Below are 24,967 nucleotides of genomic sequence, written 5' to 3' on the forward strand. Positions count from 1 at the left end.
CCAAGCAGCCCCATCTCCTCTGGCGTGCCCTGTATTCCACTCCACCCAGCAGCAAGGACAGTCTCTTAAAAATATGAATCAAACCCAGTCACTCCCTTAAACCCTTTGCCATTTCCCCAGTGCACTCAGGTTACACTCACATCCCTGACAGTGTCCTTCAGGGTCTGACACGCACAGTGAAGCCGCTGCAAACACGCCATGCCCTGGGTCTTTATGGGGCTCGTCCCCCCACTCCTGGCCTCATGGGGCGTCAGTTTAAATATCATCTTCTCCCCCACTACAACTCATGACGATGTGTTTGTCGTTCATGTACTGTGTTTAACGCCTCCTGGACCCTACCAGGTGAGGCGAGTCTCTTCTATGCAGTGCTGTATACGCTGCGGTCATCAGACCGGACACCCGGTGAGCACTCAGGGAACATTTTATGCTGAATGTATGAACAGATGAATGAATGAATGAGGGTTGTAGCATTCCCCAAGCTGGGGAGCAAAGCAGGATTTTGAGTTTGCTATGCCTGTGGGAATAAAGAGAGAAATACAGTGGGAAACTGATAAGAATTTGGATCTCTGGTAGCAGCCTCTCAAAAAACATTTGTCAATAAGTTAATAATGCATAAGTAAATTTCTCAGTACAAACATAAAAGAAGTATTTTGTTAACAACCTCCCAGAGCTTGTAGTTACGATTAATAGTAATTAAATAGATGATGTTTTTCCTATTCCCAGGAATATGGTGGAGCATTTCGGATTCCTTCTAACATGGCTTTATTTAAAGAAGGCCATCTTCAATTTTCATGGTAGGTTCAGTTTAACTCAATCCAGTTCTTCAAGTAATTACTGAAATTCCAAGCACCAGGCCACGTCTCAGGCTAATTCTAAGAATTTTGTGTCTTCTATTTAAAAGAACCAGTAACAAAATTTCAAACTAAAACTATTGGTTAGGTGCTGTGACATGTTACCCATTTCACTGCACTTTTCTCCGACACTCTGAACCTGCCGTCTCTGTGACGGAGGCTTCGTCAGGAGAGAACCTCGCTTCATGACGGGGAGCAGGGCTCCGACAGACTCGACACGAAATGAAAACGAAAAGTCAGACGAGAGACCACTGACCTTCCCGCGCCCAGGGGAACAGCTCGCCTGATCATTTCTGTTCCTTCTTCCATTTCTGCTTCTTCAATTGTTTCCTCTTCATCTTCCACTGAAATCAAAATCATGTCTAACAGACACAATTAAACCCCCGCTTAACAGCGATTTTTCTTAATAATCCTCACATAGGGTGTTCTGAGAGTCAGAAGCAGGATCGAGGAGGACACTCCACGGGGAGGACAAAGAGAGCTCCACGGGGCTGGAGGTCCACACGCAACACATTCCCGGAAGCACTGCTTTCAGGTGGTTATTCTTTACTTTAAAAAGAAAGTCATATTTTCAGATTATATGCTTCTATCCTAAGGTTGAAAGTCTGGGCAAGAATTTGAAACGGTTGTTATCAGGAAAGATTGACACCTGCTCCTTGGAAGCAGATTTCAAATGCATTAAAATGAACTAATTGAAACAAGTTATTTTTCAGAAAACAAAATTATTTCATTTTTTGTTTTAAAAAAAAGATTTTTTAATGAACTAGAAGCACTTTCTCTCACCTACATCAAGAAACAACAAGTTATCAATGCAATTTAACAGGAAACGAAGATTCTGAAAAGCATCTCTGCACCCCGGTCACCGTCAGCGATATTCCACCAGATCGCTCGGTCTCTCCTCGGGAAGGCCATTCAGCGCTGACCCTCCGTCCTCATCGCAGCGTCATCACACCCACTCCGTCTGCGGGACAGCGGTCGACGCCCCGCAGGCTCTCCACCCTCGGCCTGCTCCTGCACATCACTGCAGATCAATGTCCTGGAATGGTGATTTCACCCCAGCTGCTCAAGAAGAAGAGTTGTAATTTCCAACTGTGCCAGCCCCGCAGTTTGCTTCCTTCTTTGAAGCCCCAGATACAACTATCAGTAATAGAAATCCAAAAATAATCTAGGATTTTTCTCCAAACTGAGCATGTGAGCCAATACACATAATGAAAAGAAACGATTCCATTTTCATTTTAGGTAAACACTCGACAAACTATTTACTAAATTTTTACTTAGTAATGTATTTACTAAGCAGCTACACAACTTACATGTTGGTTATTTAATATGAAGAAGGGCTCCTGAGAGGTCACCTCTGTTTAACACATCGACCCTAGAGACTAGACAAGAAATTTAAGAAATCACAAGACTGAGGAACAACAGGGGAAAACAACGAGGAGCCTTGGGATGGGGCTGTGTGGGGCCGGGGCGGGGAGGGGATAAATGTCGTGGCTGCAGCTGGGGAAGGGCAGCCGGCACGACCGTGGAAGGAGAGGAAGCCCCGCCTGCTCCTCCTCGACGTGGCCCTGGAACAATGAAGGCTGGGCTCCTCGCTGCAGGCCGCTGGCCGGGGCCTCAGACACAAGTGCACATGCTCTGGGAGCAAAGTCAGGGCAATGCCAGAGGCCTGCACACCATTCTTCAGGACGTCTGCCACAAAGAGACGCAGAATGGAAAGAATTTCTGGAGGATACACTAACATAACTGGAGGAGCAAATCCAGGAGATTCTCTAAGTATAAGAATTGAGAGCGATTAAATACTTCGGGGAAAAATAGGAGAGAAAGCACAAGCATATCTGTAACAATCGACACTTAAAATTCGAGATATTAATATAATCTAAGTATCAGTGTAATTCATCTTATCAACAAACTAAAGTTGAAAAACCAGGCGATCCTCTCAACAGATGCAGAAAAAGCATCTGACCAAAAACATCCATTCATGGTAAATGCCCTGTGAATAAGGATCTACAAACATCAAAAACATCAGGATCCGCAAACAACCGCTGTCCTTCAACTGGTGAGCGATAAACAGACTCTGAGGCGTCTGCGCGGTGGAACGCCACTGATCAAGAAGAAGAGACGAACACTGCAACGGGGACGAGTCCCAAATACACTGAGCTGGACGAGCGAAGCCAGGCCCCCGGCCACCATCCCATCGACGTGTCATCCTGTGAGGACAAACACAAAGCCCAGAAAGTGCCCAGGGCCGCCAGAGGCTGTGGGAGCGAGGAGGCTGCCGACAGAGTACTGAGGGAGCTGTAGGGTGGTGGACCTGCTCCTCCCTGGACGTGGTGATGGCGATATGGTGGTATGTATGGTCAAAACTCACAGCACCGTACACTAAATTGGGTGCACTTTACTGTTTGTAAATTGTACCTCAATAAATCTGACTTTATTTAAAAAAAAACAACAACAACACATCATTTGCAATAGCATCAAAGAATATGAAGTCTCTAGGGAATAGCCCTAACAAAAGATGTGCCAAACTTCCATGGGTAAAATTTTAAAAAGTTATCAAGAGACGTTAAAAAGATGTAAATAAATGTTTAGCCACACCACGGTCAGAAACAGAAACATTTTTATGATGAAGCTGTCAATTCTCCCCAAACCTATCCAAGAGTTCATTGCAATTTCCATCAAAATCCCACCAGGAGTTTTCATGGAATTTCATGCAGGAACGGATTGTAAAATACATACATATAAGAATAAAGGGTCAAGCACCAAGGGCCAAGCCCTCTGAGGAAGAACAGCACGGAGGGGCCTGCCCTCATGGATACCGAGACTTCTCATGAGGCTAAATGTCATGGCGACGTGGAACTGGCACAAGGAGAGACGGCAACCCCAGGAGCTGACCCCTCCACACACAGAACCTGGACACTCTTTGGAGGAGTCATGGCCAGTCAGCGAGCAAAGGAGAAAGTATCCCACAAAGGCAGCTAGAAAACATACAGACACTCTTTGGAAAAACAAGAGGCTCTCATGAAACTGCAGGAGAGAAAGGCGCCGGGGAAGAGGGTGCCGAGACCCAGAAGGTGGCTGCCTCAGGAGGGCAGTGGGGCAGGAAGACAGAGGCCCGCGCCGCGTGGGTCCTGGCTCCTGTCGTCATGCTCGCTGGTGGATTCACAGGAGACAATTACGTCACAGAAACAAAGAGATGAAGGAAAGAGGGCCTGGCACAGACCAAGGTGAGAGGGTGCCATGAAGCAAGATGGTAACCAATCCAATACCAGGCACGCGAGACGCAACTAGAAAAAAAGAAAAGGGACGTCCTAATTTTTATTTTCTGACATGAGATTAATCATCATACTGCTTTGATGAACAGAATATAGTCTACTTCCAAACAGTAAGATTACTGCATTTTAACTAAAATTATATTTCACATAATATCATATTTTGTCTGAAAATTTTACCCACTAATTGGCAAGAAAAAAATAACATTTTTTTCGTTCACTGCCACTTAACATATGATACTTAACACTTGAACTGAACCTTAGACATTCCTTCTCTTTACTTAAGGATTCTGGGAAGAATGCACTGGACACTCGACAGCTGAACAAACAAAACAAACATCTCTGAGAGCAGACATCTCTGAACACGACCGCCCCCCTGCGTCCCTGACAGGTGTGCTCGCTTTCCTCTGCTTTCCTGAAGGGAAGTCTTAGTTCAAAATGGGAAACCAAGTATTATCACTAAGAAGAAAGCATGAAATACTCTTGACAGGTAAAAAGAATATACATTTTCAAATTCGGAAAACCCATTACAGCACCTAACTTTTCCCGTAAATGAAGAAAACATCAAGTCCACTAAACTTGCTAATACTCCTGGAAGACACATGAGAAACGAGTGGCAGCAGTGGCCTGGGGAGGGCATATAGAAGGAAGAGAACCACGTGAGTGCACTACTTATCCAAAACCAATTCAAAAATATTATATGAGAAAAAAGAATCTTCACCCGCTCCTCAACGTGGAGCCCCCAGGAAAGCCCCCGCAGGAGGTTTCTCATCCCCAGTCACAGCTAGAGGACACGCCCACATTTGATAAGCCACTGTTCAGATACCAATAAACGTAAACAACATGGCTTATTTATAGTGTAGGTACACAATCCCTTATCCAAAATCCTCAGGGTCACATAGGGTTTGGAATTCTATTTCAGATTTTAGTAAGGTAATAAAATCATCATGGTTAAAATATTCATAAGACCCCCAGCGGAGCCTGGAAGCACCTCCAGCCAATACCCAAACACACACTGAGCAGGATGAGTGAACCAGCCCGTCTCGGCCAGGTTTTGCTGCGGGAGTCCATGCTGCACTGGGGAAAATAGTTCCGTTTTTAGAGCTTTGGGGATTTTTGAATTGTAGATATGGTGTGAACCAACATGATGCCCTTACACTGATCAGACCTGCCACAGGCTACACACCTCATCGTCACTGGCTGGCACAAATTCTAGGATGGACAAACCAAGAGTATGGCCACACAGGGTGTTTTGATTTTAAGTAATCCTAGGAAAATCTATTTTTAAAATCGACTCTTTCCAGGTGGTTCCAGAGATCATAGCTGGATATGCCCTCTGGAGGGCAGACCAGAGGACTAAGTGATTGGGGTTGTCCCACAAAGGATGATATTGCTTTGAAACCTCTGTCACTGAAAGCAGAGACTACAACTGTAACATCATAATTAAAACACTTACCACAACACTCCCGTTTTCAAGTTGAGCGCTCCCTTCAAACACCCTGGAGTCCTCTTCTACAAAGTATAGCTCATAATGTTGACAAGGCTTCCATCTCATGAGCCGCAGCCCAGGCATGCAGACGGATTCTAACAGCTCACCTTGAAAGTGTGTTGCCACTGATAACATAAAAACCACAGAATGCTTTTCTGAATAAGTACACAATATCTCAATCAGTTACCTCTTTTTGGATGTTTATTCAAATAGTGCCTTTTTTTGTTTCTCTTGAAATTCAATTTGCAGTTTAATTTATACTACCTAAAAGAAGAAAACCATGAATTAAAACATAAAATCATTAGTTTCCAAGTTAAAATTTGAGAGAAAAACGGCAGAGGAAAACAGTGTTTACCTGTTCAATATTAGACCAGAAATATTCCATTTCTCTGGCAATCGAGGCAGCAGCTCACCTCAACTTGTTCTGTTCTTCCTTCTCGGCTCTCACTTCATGGCGCCTCCTCTCTTCACGGTACTGAGCCACAGTCCTGACCATCGGAAATTATCATCACATCAACAGTGAGGGTCTCTAAACACACAGGGAATATGGAGACTTCTTTTTTACTAGATACACATATTTAGGAGGCAGAATTCCAAAGAGAGTCCACTCTTTCCAATTTTAGTATTCATTTCTTCTACTGCTCATGGACAATTCTAATGATAATCAATATTAAAAAGTGAGGTGGATATTCTCCTAGAAAAAAATATCCCTTTATTATCAGCCGAAGACTTTTATGTTAATGACCAACAAAGTCAAGATGAAGTATGAACTACCATCGTCACAGAGCCTTCTACTCAACAATCATTCAAAGATTAATCCTTCTCAAGTCAGATCAGCTGAAACGCCCGTTGGTATGAAAGAGTCCACGAGTAGAAAAGCTCGACGAGCTGTCAGGCCGTAAGAGAAGACACGCTGGGAAGGCTTCTCCCGCTGGTGAAGGCCCGAGTCCCTTCCTCTCTCGGTTGTGGGTCGCATCTACTCCTGGGCCTCACCAGACACACCCTGGTGGGGGGGGGCGGTTCTCAGTCTCTCCCCAGCCCCGCCTGCTTCCCAAGTCCACCTGCATTTATGGCGACCTCCCGGTCATTCCCTACCTGCTGGCAATGCGCTCGTCAGATAAAGAAGCTGTCAGCCTTTCAAGCTACGACTACATAGCACTGAGCCCCTCTTACTCAACCTACCCCAAGGAAACCATCCCCAAAGGCCCACCCTCCAGTCCCACTGTCTCTGAGGAGCGCCCCACTCCTGCAGCCGTGCCGCCGCTCACCGTCACTGGGGCTTCCTGGAAGGCCCGTCTCTGACACTCCGGTCTTGGCGCACTTCAGCCCAGCTCCTCACGAAGCTCTCGCCCTGCACTGTCACCTTCTGGTCTGCCTGTGCTCAAGGGCCCCCGGGAGATACCACACACAATCTGCATTCCTGTCCCGGCCATCCCAGGTCCCCCACGTCCTGACCCGGTCCGTCTGTCTAGCCTCACCTGCACGTGCCCCGTGACCCTGCCAAAATGAGTCCCTTTATATTCCCCAAACACACTCTGTGGGCTTTGGGGAAACAAGTCTTCCTTTATATCATATGGAATGTTCTGCTATTTCTCGTCCCAGAAGTTCTTTAAACCCCTGGTCAAAAGTCATCCTTGTAGCCTCGCAGGCAGAGGCGATCTTTGCTCCTCTGGTCTCCCACACTCTCTATTTCTACCCCTTCTGTGGCCTCTGTCTGTGTCCAGCGTGTGTTCTGGTCACCTGTTTACAGACACCCTGTCTTCCGAGAGACACTGTGAGAGGCAAGGACAGGGCTCCCCTGCGTTGGTCCGCTCCTTAACACCTCTAGACACAGCCTCACGCCACGCAGGCACCCAATGAATGCTATAAAGTAAATGAAAGGGTATAAACTATAGAGTCAGGGAAAGTCTTAGAGTTAGTAATGAAAAAAATCAACATTAAATAAGCAATATTTAATTTAGAAATCTATTACCTAATACAATGACTTCTTGAGTTCTCTTAAATACTAGAATTTCCACGAAGTTTACTGTTCAAACCTACCTTCTTGGCAGCGGCCACCTTCCACCTCCTCTCCTGGGCGAAGTCGGTGGCCATCCACTGCACTTCCCCCAGCAGACGGTCCCAGTGCGATCTGGGGCGCGGCGCCTCCTGCAGTTTTGGCAGCCGCCTCACTGACCACAGGCCTGTTTTCCTCGACTCTGCTATTTGCTGATGGATCTGGTTTTCCTGAAAGGCAGGAGCAGGACCATCTGCACCAGATGGAGTCACAGATCAGATTACGGTCCAATCCTTGCATCACTTGTTTAGACTAGGAGACTGAGCAAGAACCCGTGAGTGGCCTTTCACTTCCCTAAAGCTGTCACCCTGAGATTCCCCCTTGCGGCTCTGCTGTAGTCTGTCAGCGCCGCCTGCAAAGAACCGGGGTCCACGCCTCTCGGTGCACCTCTGGTGACACTGCCACACTGATGTTCCACCCTCACGGGATTACAACTTAACGGAGGAAGTTACTATTGTCTCTTTCTTACAGAGAAGAAAACAGCAGCACAGAGAAAAGCTGTAACTTATCCAGTATCTCATCACTAATTAGTAAAAAGTTTCAGAAAATATTTAGCTATCCTGACTCCTGACCCAGTACACGTTCTGTCAAAACCTGCTGTCTAGTATTGATAACTAAATACAATTATTTTTAACCTGTCTTGACTTCAGAATAGAATCCATTTCCAATTCTTTCCAACTATTCTTAGAATTACAGTAAAATCAGATGTACTCTAATATTCAACACAAAATAGGGCCAAGATGGAACTAGCCCATTATAGCCTACCTTTCCCACCAATTACAACTAAAAACTTTGGTTAAACCAGAAAAAGCAAACACTCTGAAAAGTAAACAAAAGCAAGAGGATTGTGGAGATTTAAAACTTAGAGAAGCAAACCACGTCAAGGTGAGTTTCCAGGTTTTCTTTCCCACTTTCTCTCATGGCTTTGCCCCAAGGGGGGGAACCCTAGGCGTGGAGCTGGGCAGCGCCGTGTGCACACAGCTAAAACGGGGACCCCCATTTAGAGCTCATCGGTCAGAAGTACTGGGGACAACCTGAGACTTGCGATTGGCGTCTGAAATGTGGCAGTCTTGTGGGACTGAGCCCTTAAACCATGGGGTCTGACAATGCCTCCAGGCAGATAGTGTGAAATTGAATTGAATTGTAGGACACCTAGCTGGTGTCAGAGAACTAATCAGTGTGAGAAAACGCCACATATTTTGTGGCCAGAAGTGAAGTGTGAGAGTAAAGGAAAACAGTGAGTTTTATCCTCAACATTAAGCATAATAATCAAAGGGTCAGCTCACAAGAAGACGTAACAGTCCTGAAGGTGTATGGACTGAATAACAGAGCGATAACACACATCAAGCAAAAACCAAGAGACCTGAAAGGAGAGACAGACAAGTCCGCGACTGTAGCTGGAGACGACCACGTTCCTCTCACTGCTCAACAGAAGAGGCGGAGAGAGAATCGGACAACACACAGGACCCCACAGCACGATCGCCCACTAGGCCTGCTTGGTGTTTAAAGAATGCCCCACCCAACAACAGCAGAACACACAGGCGTCTGAAGGACACGTCGGACACTCACTAAGACAGACCGCAGTGCACGCCATAAAATAAACTTAAGCCAATTTTTAAAAATCTAAATCATACAAAGTATGTCTTGGTCATAATTAAAGATGTCTAGAAAACCTCAAATATTGGAAAATAAAACATTTAAAGCATGCAAAACTTTTGGTAACGATTAACATATTACACACATTTTATATCTATACAAAAAATGATAAAAGAGATCACATCTACAATATCATTGTAAATGTAGGACAAGGTTATACTTCAACACCTTCAAGAAATACACAAAGCTTCTTAGAATGTAAGATCTCAGATTATTCTACCAAATATATTTTTTCTTAGATTGAAATGCTAATGAAAGAAACTTCTGTTCACAGTATCCCACCGAGCTAATAAATATAAAGTTATAGCCACATATGTAATAGTGGCGCTGCAACGTTTCTTCAGAAGTATTATAAAATCTTTTCTTTTAGATTCGTTTAGAATATTATAAAAGTTGTGTGCAGACATTTCCAAATTTTAAAAATATATAAAAGGGCACATAAATTTATCCAGATAGTCCAGTAAGATTTAAACTTTGTTTAGCATAGAATTCCTTGAAAACACACAAACATATTTACACAGCCAGCTCCCTTAGCTGACAAAGGAAAATCAGGCTATTATACACACCAGAAAACTGGATGGTAGGTGTTATTCAGGGTCACACCCTGACTGAGGTGATGTTTAGGGTCACACCTTGACTAGAGTGATAGGGTCAGATCCTGACTGAGGTGCTATTCAGGTTCACATTCTGACTAGAGTGATATCGTGCTTCCTACCCCGACTGAGGTGATTTTTAGGTTCACACTTTGACCGATGTGAATTTTAGGGTCAGATCCTGACTACCGATATTTAGGTTCTGAGTCTGATGGAAGTGATATTTAGATCCACACCCTAGCTGGGTGGCATCAGGGTCACACCCTGACTGGAGTGACTTTTAGGATCAATATCCTGACTGGGGTGAATTTAGGGTCAGATCCTGACTGAGGCGATATTTAGGCTCAGAATCTGCTAGGGGTGATATTTAGATTCACTCCCTAACTGGGGTGATATTTAGGGTCACATTCTGACTGGAGTGACATTTAGGAGATTTATGTTCACACTGTTTAATGTTTAGGTTCACACTGTGATTGGGGTGACTTTTAGGTTCACACCTAGATCAAAGTGATAGTTAGGGTCAGATCACGACAAGGTGATATTTAGGTTTATAGTCTGCTAGGAGTGATATTTAAGGTCACATGCTGACTGTGGTAATATTTAGGGTCACACCTTGACTGAAGTGATTTTTAGGGCTGACAGCCTGACTGATGTGATATTCAGGGTCTGATTCTGACTGAGGTGATTTTTAGGTTTATACCTGAACTTGCGTGACATTTTGGGCCACTACCTGCCTGGAGTGATCTTTAGGTTAGGGTGCTGGACACCCTAACCAGAGTGAAATTTAGAGTCACACCATGATTGAGGTGATTTTTAGGTTCACACCTTGACTGAGGTGGTATTTAGGATCATATCCTGACTGAGGCATATTTAGGTTTAGAATCTGATGGGAGCAATACTTAGGTTCTATCCTAACTGAGGTGATATTCAAGGTCACAGTGTGACTGGGATCTTATTTAGAATCACACCCTGACAGCAGTGATTTTTAGGGTCAACATCCTGACTGGGGTGACATTTAGGATCACACCCTGACTATGATTATATTTAGTGTCACACTCTGAGTAGGTGATATTTCGAGTCCCACTTTGGAGTGATATTCAGGTTCACATTCTGACTGGAGGGATAGTTAGGTTCACAACCTGACTGAGGTGATTTTTAGATTCACATTTTGATTGAGGTGATATTCAGAGTCAGATCCTAACTAGGCAATATTTTTGTTTAGAATCTAATGGAAGTGATATTTAGGTTCACACCCTAACTGTGGAAAGATTTAGGGGTGCACTCTGAATGGAGGTCTTTTCATGGTCACATCTTGAGAGGGGTGATACTTAGGGTCACACCCCGACTAGATGATATTTAGAGTCCCACCTTGAATAGAGTGATATTTAGGTTCCAAAATAACTGGGGTGATATTTAGGGTCACACTCTGATGGGATATTTAGGTTCACGTGCTGACGGAGGTGATTTTTAGGGTTAACAGCCTGACTGAGGTAATTTTAGGTTCACATCCTGACAAGAGTCATATTTAGGTTCAGATCTTGACTGGAGAGATATTTAGATTAACACCCTACTAGGGGTATTATTTAGGGTCACCCCCTGACTAGGTGATATTTAGAGTCCCACCTTGACTGGAGTCATATTTAGGTCATATCCTGACTGAGGTGATTTTTAGAGTCAAACCTTGACCAAAGTGATATTTAGAGTCAGATCCTGGCTGAGGCAATATTTAGGTTTAGAATCTAAGGGGAGTGATATTTAGGTCCACATCCTAATCGGGGTGATATTTAGGGTCATACCCTGACTGAAGTGATATTTAGGGTTAACGGTCTGACCAAGGTGATATTTAGGGTGACTCCCTGCCTGGGATGATATCTAGGTTTACAGTGGTTCACACCCTAACTGGGGTGAAACATAGGGTCACATTCTCACTGGGGTGATACTTAGGGTCACACACTGACTAGGTGATATTTAGAGATCTACCCTGACTGGAATGATGTTTAGGTTCATACCCTGACTAACGTGATTCTTAGGTTCACACCTTAAAGCAGGTGATATTTAGAACCAGATACTGACTGAGTGATATTTAGGTTTAGATCCTGACTGGGGTGATATTTAGGGTCACATCCTCACTGGCATGATATTTAGGTTCAGTTCCTGACTGGAGTGATATTTAGGTCACACTCTGACTGAGGTGCTTTTTAGGTTCACACCTTGACTGAAATGCTATTTAGATTTATACCCTGACTGGGCGATATTTAGGGTCACACCCTGTTGAGGTTATATTTAGGGTCACACCTTGACTAGGGTGATATTTAGTTTTAAATCCTGGCTTTTCCTCCAACTATCCATCTGTCCTTGGATAAATCACTTAAAACTCTGTATTCAGCTTTTGATTTGTTCAGTAAGGGGATCACAAAGTCAATCTTCCTTTTTTTTTTTTGCTTAGGAGGATTCATCCCAAGCTAACATCTTTTGCCAATCTTCATCTTTTTGCCTGAGGAAGATTTGTCCTGAGTCAACATGTGTGTCAATCCTCCTCTATTTTGTATGTGGGTTGCCACCACAGCATGGCTGCCTACAAGTGGTGTAGGTCCGTGCCCAGGAACTGAACCCAGGCCAACATACTTAACCACTAGGCCAAGGGGTCGGCCCCAAGACAATCTTAATTTTTAACATTATTTTAAAAATTCAAATATTCTAACCACCTAATTTTTATTTTCTGATTAAACCTACTAGGTGACTCCACTCTGTCTTTGAACTTGTGAAACTGCCTCAGGGCCCTGTATTTCCATGCGACACCTGGGGTTGCCCATTCATTTTAACATTGTGTCTGTGCCTGCTGCATTTTTATAGAGTTTCCCTTAAAGACTGAGTTAATCTTTATTACCTATACCCCAATCATCTAGCTGCTTCCCACCTAAAGCACACTGAATAAGTACTCCAAGTTAGTGATCAACCTTTTTCTAACCAACCAGATTCAACTCGACAATTAGTACTTATTCTTTGGGTAGGGTGGTATTGAAGAAATAAACCTCAAAGGTAAAACTAACACTGTCTCTTCCGGCCAAGCACCAGAAGACCATCCCAAGCGCCTGAAGCCTCTGTGCCCCCTCCTGTCTCACCCCTGCTCCCAGGCCTAAACATGACAATGCATGCAGCGGGGCCAGGCACTGAGCAGAAATAAAGAATGACAAGAGGGGCTGGCCCCGTGGCCAAGTGGTTAAGTTCGCGCGCTCCGCTGCAGGCGGCCCAGTGTTTCGTTGGTTCGAATCCTGGGCGCGGACATGGCACTGCTCATCAAACCACGCTGAGGCAGCGTCCCACGTACCACAACTAGAAGGACCCACAACGAAGAATATACAACTATGTACCGGGGGCTTTGGGGAGAAAAAGGAAAAAAATAAAATCTTTAAAAAAAAAAAAAGAATGACAAGAAAAGGAGCAGGGAAGGGGCGGAGAGGCTGGCTAACAGAATGAGGGAGGGCTGGAAAGGGCGGGAAGAGAGAGATGAGAGACCATCACAAACACGAGTTGCAGGTCTCACTCCTGCCAACGGAAGCGCCTAGTGAGTATCCCGCACACTTGGGCACTTGGCTGAAAGCACTTTCACGCTTTACTCTGCGCCGTCCTGTGCTCCTTCTAATATTTTCTAACTCATGTTCCAAGAAGACTCAAGGGCAGAAACTTCGGAATGCTATTTCTTTTGTATCTGCTACAATGCAGATCACTAAAGAGGAGGTGACAAAATATTTATTAAGGTGAAAACCAGGGCTTCCTAAATGCTTCCACAGACAATAATCAATTTACAAAAATTAAAGAAAATTCACATTCCCCACGGCCACTGGGTTTGAGACTCACACTGAACTCAGTTTCAGTTGTTAAGAACACGGGTGTGAGAAGGGAGCTGAGCAGCCTGTGGTCCGTGTGTGGTCCCAGCACCCCCCAGGGCACAAATGGAGCGCGGCTTTCCCCCAAGACGGCCCCACCTCTGCTCACGAGAGGCCCCTGTCCTTCCGCCTCCTCCAGGAGGACCCTTCCTCTGGACTTTACATGTGCTGCCAAGGCCACACCTGTCACTTTGAAGTAAAGCTGTGTCGTAAATGCTCCCTCCCTCACTAGTCAATTCTGTACCATCAATGGTGCTAGTTGATTGAATATTAAAACTGTGAACGTCTTCAGCTGTGTGTACATATATATTCAGTGCATATTTTTCTATAAAAGTATACAGCACACCCATTAGGATGGTCGCTATGATAATTAAAAAAAAGAAAAGAAAATGTTGGTGAAGATGTGAAGAAATTGGAACCCTTGTACACTGCTGGTGGGAATATAAAATGGTACAGCCGCTACAGAAGACATTATGGCAACTAGTCAAGATACTAAACAGAGGGTTGTTGGATCCAGCAGTTCCACCTCTGGGGATAAACCCAAAAGAACTGGAAGCAGGGTCTGGAAGAGATACTTGCACACCCATGTTCACAGCAGTGTGATTCCCAAGAGCCGAAATGTGGAAGCAGCCCAAACGTCCACAACGGCCAAACGGATAAGCAAAGCGTGCTCTATCCACACAGTGGAATATGATTCCAGGCCTTAGAACAGAGTGGGGGCCGGCCCAGTGGTGTAGTACTTCGGTTTGTGCACTCTGCTTTGGCCGCCCGGGGTTCACAGCTTGGACCCTGGGCGTAGACCTACACATTGCTCATCAAGCCACGCTGTGGTGGCATCCCACATATAAAATAGAGAAAGACGGGCACAGATGTTAGCTCAGGGACAATCTTCCTCACACACACAAAATAGTAATAAATTAATTAACTAATGAACAAATTCATTTTTTAAAAGGACGGGCTGGCCCAGTGGTGTGCTGATTAAGTTCACACACTCCACTTTGGTGGCCCAGGGGTCACCATTTTGGATCCTGGGCACGGGCCTGCACACCAGTCATCAAGCCACGTGGGGGCGGCATCCCACACACAAAAAAACACAATAGAGGAAGATCAGCCACAGATGTTAGCTCAGGGCCAATCTTTCTCACCAAAAAAAAAAAATCCTGACACTGTATGAACCCACTTACGTGGGGACCTAGAGGAGTCAAATTCACAGAGGTGGAAAGTCGAATGGCAGGTGCCAGGGGCTGGGAGGGGGATATCGGGAGCTGTTGTTTAATGGAGACAGTTTCAGTTTGGGAAAGTTCTGGAGATGCATGGTGGTGATGGTTGCTCAACAACGTGAACGTACTTAATGCCACTGAACCGCATGCTTAAAAATGGCTAAGATGGTACCTTTTATGTTCTGTGTACTTTCTTCTCAGTTTACAGGAACATAGTAACAGCTGGGGTTTTCAGGTACTTCCTTGTATTCTGAAATCTAGAATCATTGTTCTTTGCTACTCATCCCCTAAAATATGTCTAAAGAACAAAATAAACTCACCCTAGCAAGGAAATAATTTAGAAAGTTTTATTCTTTTTTAAAAAGCAGACAAAGAAAGGGAGAAGAGAGAGGAGAAAAATCTATCACAAAGAGGCCACAATCATACAAAAAGCATAAAAAAGCAAATGTATCAGAAAAGCAAATAAAACTGAAAAACATTCCAGCTGAAAAGTTGATAGATGTTAGCCAATAAACCAGAGACAAATACTTCCTAATTTCAACAACAGTAGGAAAAAATAACATAATTCATGCATTAAAACTTTGAGACTTCATGAAGTCTTCTCAATATGTACTTTCAACTACAAAGGACAAGCTCTTAGAAAATATCTGGATTCTGCCAGAGAACACCAAATCCCCAAATCCGAGTGAGGAAAATCTGGGATGAAACAACATTTTAGAACCATCGAAAAGTACCTGAAATGGTTGCTGCTGGGATGAAAAAGCAGCAGAAACATTTGGAGGAAGCTGGGTTGCTATAGCAACAGGAGTACCAGTCTGCCCATCCTTTCCCGTCACAACCTTTACCTGAGAGAAAATATTTGAAGGGAAAGGAGGCAAAAGGGGAAATCATTTTTAAACGTTTCAAAGTGATCAATATCAGCATCTCACACTCAGACGGTGGGACCTCACTGCGAGGGGACATAACTGGGTTGCCACCATGTGATTCTAGGTGAACACAGTTGAACACATGGTTACTCGGCACCGTTAGAATAAAACTAGGACCTCAGCACTGAAAAGCTTTGTTTTCACTCCAGTTTAAGTCCATTTCAATAAGACACATTTAATTGTCGGCAGGTAACAAGTTAGGTGGGACAAATGTCTCCAGTGGACAGTCACAGGCCTGAGCCCAGCAGGGAGGGGACGCCAGTACTGCAGGCCACTGGGGAGGACACATGTGGGGGAGGAGAGAAGGCAAATGACACACACATGCTCTGAAAATCTAGGGGCCAGCCCTGTGGTGTAGGAGTTCATCAGTTCAGCGTGCTCTGCTTTGGCGGCCTGGGTTCACAGGTTCAGATCCCAGGCATGGACCTAACCACTCGTCAGCCACGCTGTGGAGGCATCCCACATACAAAGTAGAAGAAGATTGGCAGAGATGTTAGGTCAGGGCAAATCTTCCTCAAGCATTAAAAAAAAGAGGAAGATTGGCACAGATGTTAGCTCAGGGTTCATCTTCCTCAAGCAAAAAAAAGAGGAAGACTGGCAACAGATGTTAGCTCAGGGTGAATTTTTCTGAGCAAAGAAAAAAAAAGAAGAAAAGAAAGAAAGAAAATGTACAATCTCTTAAAAACACATTTTGATCTGATAAAGCAGAACAGAAGGACAAGCTAACCTACATTTCCATGATAACGCACTTCTTAGAGTTAAGCAAATGAGAGTCTTTCAAGAGGAATATCTGCTCCTTGTCCAGAGCATTCGAATGAACAGATCCTTAAATTAAATTGACTCAAAGCTCACAAGGGGAGACACAAGAAAAGAAACTGGTCCATCCAGCTAAACACATCTACAAGTCAGATTGTGATCATACATAATAAAAACTGAACCTTAATATTTCTCAGTACCCTGGAAAAAATTAAGACTTTTAAAAAGTCAAATAAGATGGTAAATTTTATGTTCTGTATATTTTACCACAATTAAATTTTTAAAAAAATCAAGTTAACTCTGTAATCAAGCGAGCTTGAATGAAATGTACAAACATTTCCCGTTCTTCCAGGAACCTGCAATGCTATTGCTAATCAAAATACCTAAAACAGCTGACCTTGGCTAAACGTCTTGGCCTTAGTAGGAAATCTAGTTCCGTTAGGAGGCAGTGAAGCCTTTAACCTTACACAGAAGAACCATACTGCGGAAGTGGGAGTGTCAGGCATTTCAGCGCACTGGGGCGTGGCCAGCGATGCCACGATGGGGAAGAGGAGACTGAGCTCTGAGGTCCTCTGACTAGTGTCCACGCTGAGGGGACGTGCTGAGGCCTCTGCCCGAAGTTTATTTGGAGGCCAAGTCACCCGAAGTTGAAGGAGATAAACTGTTAGTCGAGTTTGCTCCTTCTTGGAAGGTGAGAAGCCTCTCACACGTCTTCTCACACAACTTTAAAACACTGAAACGGAATGTTACGGAGTAGTTTACCTTACTGAAAAGGTTAAAAGGGACAGAGATGAACCATTCTCTCTTTTTTTTTTTTAAGATTTTTATTCTTTTCCTTTTTCTCCCCAAAGCTCCCTGGTACATAGTTGTGTATTCTTCGTTGTGGGTCCTTCTAGTTGTGGCATGTGGGACGCTGCCTCAGCGTGGTTTGATGAGCAGTGCCATGTCCACACCCAGGATTCGAACCAATGAAACACTGGGCCACCTGCAGCGGAGTGCGCAAACTCAACCACTCGGCCACGGGGCCAGCCCCTGAACCATTCTCTTGATACTCACAGTTTCTGATACACTGACAACAAATATATCACTCAAAGGTGTCAAGGGGAAATCCCACTATATTGAGAAGCAAAATTAGAAAAACATACTGAAGAAAATAAAGCATTAATACCTCAATACAGGTTTACAGACTGACTTCTAAAGCACTCCTGAAAACTTGATTTAATGATTTTTAAAGTTTTTAAAAAATATATAAACATAACTGCTCAAAGGTTTGAAAAGCGTGTTTTGACTTGTACCAACTCTCCAAGTAAATAACCCCGGGGCAGAGTTACTTAATTCCACTTAAATAATTTGGTTGAAATCGATACTTGCCAGCCCCCGAATATCTTACGGCTGGACGAAGTCGGCTAAGAGAGCTGGCGCCAGTGGGGCGGACTTAAAACACACAGGCACTTGGAAGGGGAACAACACGACGTGGAGGCAATATGCACTGAGAAGTCTGGATCTCAGGAAATGTGAGCAGAGCCCAACATTCTCTTGTGAAATGACGGTCAAATATGGACTCCTGAGATGCTAGTCAGATTCTATAAGAACTTGTTTCTATTCTTCCAAAGTGACGTTAACAGAAGAATTAACCCAACATTAGTCTGACCAGCAAAGCTTTCAGAATGCTTATCTTCCACGCTTCTTGCTTCTCACATAATCGACTTTCTAAGCGGAGCTTCACCTTCTCCCACAAGGTCTGGAGGACACAGCACTCCAGTTGTCATTTAGTTCAGAATATTCTATGATTTCCTTTAGGATGTTCTCTTCCACCCAAGAATTCCTTAGAAGTTCCTTAGTTTCCAAACATAATACATTTTCTAGATAATTGATTTCTAATTTTGTTCACTGTACACAGAGGACGGTCCAAATGGGGCTCTTGAAAATTCTATTGAGGCCTCCTTTGCGGTCAGTTCACAAAAAATGTCCACGTATCTTTTAAAAGAATTATTTCACTTTGTTGAGTGGAAGTTTTTACACACAGACACACATTTATATCTAAATATGTACACATACACATAGTCAAACAGGATAATTTATGTTGTTAATTTGTGTTGTTCACATGTTCTATATCCTTATAATTATTTTATTTCCTAGATTTATTATTTTCTGTGATATCCTAAAATCTCATCATTATAATTGTGGGTTTCAGAATTTCCCCCTTAAATTCCATCAGTTGTGCCTCACACATTTTGAGTCTAAGTTAGACCTGTAACTTAGAGACTCTAACACCAACGTGTGCGTGTTCAGGATTCTCAGCTTCCGATCCTGGCCAGGCCTGCCGGCTGGCACTGCACAGGGGCCTGTGGGCGCCACCACTCCGAGCAGCGCAGCCTGGGCCAACGATGGGAAGAACTGGAGGGACAGTTAGAGGGAAAGGCGAGTGGCCGGCACGCAAGTGCTAGCGGACTCAGCTACGTGCAGGGCCCCTGAACTACCCTCCATAAACAGGGGGGCCTCTGCACATCTCTAAGACAGCTATCCAGTCACTACAACAACGACTTGGTGTAAAAGACACCAAGAACACTCGCTTTAAGATGATGCTACTCTGAATTTCACTTGTGGTGGCAGAAGCCATGACATCCATTTCCATGACGAGTAATTAAACACGAGAATTTTTACCTCATCACTAATAACTTCAGACTGCTGCTCCTCCTCCTCTTCCTCAGGGTCCAAATCGTTCTGCCTAAGATAAGCTTGTAACGGGGCATAATGTTTCTTCTTAAAAGCTAAGAAATCCATCATGTTCCCTTGAAGGTGTTGCAAGAAAAACAGTTCGATCAAATACTCCTTGAAGGCCTCCTTCAGCGCCTCCATCTCTCTGTAGTGGTAGTCCAGGCACTGCTTCCTCATCTCAGCCAGCTCCTGGGAGGCCGGGGGATCTCCTCCAACTTCTTGGGAGCCTTTCTCACCCCCGCACTCCCCGCAGGCGTGAGAGAAAGGCTGGAGAGGCCCAGCGGCACTGTGGTCCTGGAAGGGCTGGTGGGGGGAGGTGGGGACGTCATCCCAAATGCTGAAGTCCCCCCAACCCCGACTCCGACCCCGGGAAGCAGAGGTCTGGTCAGCGGCGGCCCCTGCAGCACCTGCTGCTGCTGGATCAGCTGCCCCTGGATGATGCTGCTGATCTGGGGTGGCAAGCTGGCCGTGGTGATGTGGCTGGGGCTGGCCAGGGGCTGCAGGCCGGCCCCACCCGAGGCCGCAGGGCTCTGGGGTCCCAGGTGGTGGACGGTCCCCCCAGATTGCGCATGGGGCTGCGAGAGTCTCCGTTCTCTGACTGAGATGGGAGTCCCTGCATGCTGCAGCTGCACCTGGGCTCCCTGAGCCATCTGGGCGAGGCCCGGGCCCTCCTGAAACACAAAGTGCCCGCCACTGGACGGGCTCAAGCTGATCTGCCTCACCAGCACACTGGCGTCCACAAAGCCCCCGGTGGGGCTGCTGCTGCAAAGGCCCAGGCCGGGGCCAGGGGCGCCCGCCCGCACGCTCTGCAGGCCCGGCCCCGGCCCAGGGCTGGGCTGGGTGGGGCTCTGAGTCTGCACCTGTTGGGACAGTGGCGAGGTAACCTGCATGTACGACGGAGATCCATGCTCAAACCGCCTCTGCTGGGCACTGAACTGAAAACCTGGAGAGGTGGGGCTGGGGAGCGGCGGAGGGGCGAGCGTGATCTGTGGGCTTCCTCCCACCACCGGTCCAACATTCTGAAGGGCGATGCTCACGTTCTGCCCAGCCACCGGACTCCTGTTCACCAGCTGCTGCACTTGGTAACCGGGTGACTGGGGTGCAGACGGGCTCGCCGATGGTGCGAAGGGTGTGGCGGGGGACTGGGGTGGATTTGGATGGGCCTGCTGTTCCTCTCCTTCGCTGCTGGCGAAGACCCTGGACCTCTGCAGCTGGTGCTGGACATTCTGAGGGCCGCTGCCATGGTGCATTGCTGCTTCTTTATGAAATAATTCCTAAAAAAAAATGCAGACAAGATAAAATTCAGTGAGGCAAATTTTATTTCTATTCGTCTTTCTAACTGCTGCTCACAGGCATTTAGAAAGTCTGACTATCCCACCACAAAGCATACCCTAATTACCCGCTTTACGACTAGGCAAGCCAGCTGCCATGGTTATTAACAATTAGGCACAAACTGATCAGGTAGAAAAATTCTTTACAGTGGAGCAATTTCAGATTAAAATAACTGCTTAGCAGGAGATGTTCAGTAATACGTTTTGACATCAAATTTTTCATGAACTAAAGAGTCTACTTAACTCAGTTCTACTGGCTGGTGGCTTCTGAGCTGATGGTCCAAGGACAGGGACAAGAAGGAGCACGAGGAGATGAAGGGCAGCGGGTCGCACTTGCTGAGGCCAGGCCTCTGTGCTCCGGGCAGGTCTAAAGGCTTTCCACCCCTCAGCTCACTGACTGCTCATGAGAAAGCCACGAGGCCAATTCCACCATCATCCCACTTAACACAGAGGGAACTGAGGCCACGAGAGGGGAACACTTGCCTGAGCTGAGAGACAGCAGCCATCTTCAGGTCCAGGTGCTCCAGCTGCAAGGCCACGCGCCCGCCACTGAGGCTGGCACCTGGATAAGTCCTACCGAGACTCGGCCTTGCCCTGAGCCTGGATTTGGATATTGTCAACCAATCTCAGTGCTGGAGCAGCAGAGCCCTGGATTTGCGCCTGCATGAAGGCTGAACATCTGCTGACAGTTTTTGGCATCTACCCTGGAAACGAAATCCTAGAGGGACTCAGTGATTACCACTTGGTGGCTAGCTCTTGGTGGAACGCAGTGAATGGAAGCAGACAGAGAGCTTCTGAAGTAGTTGTTCCAGAGACAGACCAGACACACGGTGCAGAGGGACCTGAAGCTCCTGTGGGTCAACCTCCAGCTCCTGCACGGTCGTGACTTGGAACTAAAGCCCAGAACACAGAAGTTTCCCCACTACCAAATATCTCTTAATAAAGTACAGGTATTATAGACAAATGCATTTTATAAGACAGCTCAGATCTCATAATACATCAAATAAATTCAGGGGAAACATTTAAAAGTTGCCATAACACCACCAACTACTGTAGCTGCCTTTGCCAAAGTTTGATGCTCAGAGATGCTCATGACAGTGTTTTATATGAAAATTGGATGTAAATTCAACACCAAATAGAAGGGAACAGTGCGTCAGTCCTGGGATGATATAGTTTGCACTCAAGGAAATTACTATAAAGAGTGTTTAAGAAGTAAAATGTGGGGGCTGGCCCGGTGGCTGAGTGGTTAAGTTCGCGCGCTCCACTGCAGGCGGCCCAGTGTTTCATTGGTTCAAATCCTGGGCGTGGACACGGCACTGCTCATCAAACCACGGTGAGGCAGCATCCCACATGCCACAACTAGAAGGAACCACAATGAAGAATATATAACTATGTACCGAGGGGCTTTGGGGAGAAAAAGGAAAAAAATAAAATTGAAAAAAAAAAAAGAGAAGTAAAATGTGGGGCCGGCCCCATGGTGTAGTGGTTAAGTTCAGCATGCTCTGCTTCAGCGGCCCGGGTTCAATGGTTCAGATCCTGGGGGTGGACCTACACCACTCGTCAGTAATCACGCTGTGGCAGCAACTCACATACAAAATAGAGGAAGATGTTAGCTCAGGGCCAATCTTCCTCAACAACAACAAAAGAGGTAAAATGTTTGTGTTAGATTTCAAATGGAAAAATTCAAGATACTAAATTATGTAAATCTTTTTTATTTTATTTTTTTGGTGAGGAAGATTTGCCCTGACTTAACATCTGTGCCAATCTTCCTCTGCTTTGTATGTGGGATGCCTCCACGGCAAGGCTGGTGAGTGAAGTAGGTCCTGCCCAGGATCCAAACCTGAGTACTCCGCCTGGTGAAGCAGAGGGTGCAGAACTTTAACCACTCAGCTGTGGGTCTGGCCCCCAAAATTATGTAATTTTTAAAGATTTAATAAAAAGACTCAAAATATGTGGATAGATGGTTGTTGCTGTGTTGGGCAGATTATAACGATTTTTTTCCCTTTTTATACTTTTTTGCACTTTCTAAATGTTCTATAATTGGTATACGGGTTTTTTTACATTCAGGAAAAAAATGTTTTTTTTAAAAAATTGCTTTTGCTTAGTAAGTAAAGCCAGGTAGGCAAAATTTTGCACCACTCTGAACTTGGTAAAATAATAACTTCTTAAAAGATGCAAAGAACCCATCCCTGGGGGACGACGGAGTAAGTACGTACGTCCTCACTGCGGACTGCTGCGCAGCCATCAATCACTGCCTGTCTGTCTCCGACTTGAACAGACGCTGGAGACACCGCTGAGCGCAGAGAATGGGGCAGGCGCGAGGGGGCAAAGAAGACTAAGGAGGACGGGGCAGAAAGGAATTCTCAAGTTTTCTACATTGTTTGAATTCTTCTTATGAGGATGTATTCTGTGGTATTTAAAACTAACTCACAAACATGCCTCATTGCAAAGTACAAAAACATTACTTGGCAAATCAAAGTTCTCCGCAGCGTCTGGAGACTCCAAGCAGCCGGCAGCAGGCACTTGCAGGTTCTCGCCTGCAGCCCGGGCCCCGGGCGGCCGCCCTTCCGGGGGCGAAGCAGGCCCACCGCGGCCACGCGGGCACCTGCGCACCGGCCGTGGGTCAGCACCAAGGACAGCGGCCTCCCGGGGCGGGGCGGGGGTCCCCGGAGCAGGGGTCACGGAGGAGGGGGGGCGACTCCGTCGTGGGCGGGGGTCCCCGGAGCAGGGGTCACGGAGGAGGGGGGGCGACTCCGCCGTGGGCGGGGGTCCCCGGAGCAGGGGTCACGGAGGAGGGGGGGCGACTCCGCCGTGGGCGGGGGTTCCCAGAGCAGGGGTCACAGAGGGCTACTCCACAGTGCGGGGCGGCCGCGGGGGCCGACGGGAGGGCCGGCCCCCGCCCCGGCGCGGACACGGGGCCGTCACTCACCGCGGCTCCCGCGCGTGCGGGGTGGCGCTCGGGCCTGATGAACCCCTCGCGGTCGAGGGGGCGGCCCGGCCCACAGGACCAGGCAGAACCGGCCGGCCGGCCAACCCTCAGTGCGCAGGCACAGTCGTTGGCGAGGGCACTGCGCAGGCGCGGCGCGGGCACTGGGACTCGGCGAGGAGGTGACGGCGGAGGACCGGGGGGGCGGGGCGGGGTCGGCGCAGGGCCCTCGGTCGGCGCCTGCGCACTCCTCTGGCTCCCTTCTCCGGCCGTCACCCGCGTTCACGCCTTCCTTCCTTCGTGCGTGCTTGCATCCAACCTGCAGTCTGTCTTGCCCTCCGCCCGCCCACCCACTAGACGCTTAACTGCCTGTTGCACTCACCAAGCACGTCTAGTAGCTGCGATCCCGGAACCTGAAGTCTCCCGGGGAGGGTAACCTATTAGGGAATAGATGCCCCGTTAGAAGACTGGCCAGAGCAGCTGAGAATGAGGTGCTGGTGGAGTGTCTATCTCACACTGGGGACGGGAGTCGGAAAATGCCCAGTAGGCCGGAAGCGGGATGTGAAGATCAAGGACGGTTCTTTCTCTTGCCTGTGACCAGGGAAATGGGTTAGTGTGCGCCTGGTTTCACTCTTGCTGCCTTTCATCAGGTCTCCACTGCAGACTGGGTGAGCTTTCAAAATTGCAAATCAACTTGTCTTCTCCGCCTCAACCTTTCCCATCTACTTAGGATGAAATCCAGATGGCTTGTCATGACCTTCCCCGTTTCTACCCTGCACTTACCCCCTTCTCAAGTATTTTATCAGCGGGCTGGCTGCTGGAATGGAACCTTCTCCATTTTGCTCACAGCTATAGCTCCAGGGCCTAGACAATAAACTGACACATAGTACACACTCAATAACATGAGTTGAATAAACCAATAATCTATCCATCTCTCTCTCTCATGAGCTTTGAATTTCTTGAGGGAAGGAGCCATTAATTTTTTAATTTCTGCCACTAGTGATAAACTTGGCATAGAATATGCTTCAATAAATGCTCGTTAAACAGCGATAAAATGGGGGTCGGCCTGGTGGCACAGCGGTTAAGTGTGCATGTTCTGCTTCGGTGGTCCAGGATTTGCCGGTTCGGATCCCAGCTGCAGACATGGCACCGCTTGGCACACCATGCTGTGGTAGGCATCCCACATATAAAGTAGAGGAAGATGGGCACAGATGTTAGCTCAGGGCCAGTGTTCCTCAAAACAAACAAAAAAATAAATAGCAATAAAATAGAACCACAGTGCAGCTGGG

The 24,967-nt window shown here is 46.4% G+C and overlaps 1 protein-coding gene across 1 annotated transcript; it reads right to left on the minus strand.

Annotated features, from left to right (window-relative positions):
• Positions 1-1,592: 1,592 nt before the first annotated feature.
• LOC106843869 (putative EP400-like protein) lies at positions 1,593-23,855 on the minus strand. Its single transcript, XM_070515820.1, has 5 exons — positions 23,682-23,855; positions 19,368-20,695; positions 7,650-7,858; positions 6,023-6,138; positions 1,593-5,734 (listed from the first exon to the last, which is right to left on the minus strand). Exon 2 carries the CDS (start codon positions 20,669-20,671, stop codon positions 19,595-19,597), a length of 1,077 nt encoding a protein of 358 aa, XP_070371921.1. The 5' UTR covers positions 20,672-20,695; positions 23,682-23,855; the 3' UTR covers positions 1,593-5,734; positions 6,023-6,138; positions 7,650-7,858; positions 19,368-19,594.
• Positions 23,856-24,967: the final 1,112 nt, after the last annotated feature.

The sequence above is a fragment of the Equus asinus genome, chromosome 8 (assembly GCF_041296235.1).
Source record: "Equus asinus isolate D_3611 breed Donkey chromosome 8, EquAss-T2T_v2, whole genome shotgun sequence".
In the NCBI taxonomy this organism is placed as follows: Eukaryota; Metazoa; Chordata; class Mammalia; order Perissodactyla; family Equidae; genus Equus; species Equus asinus.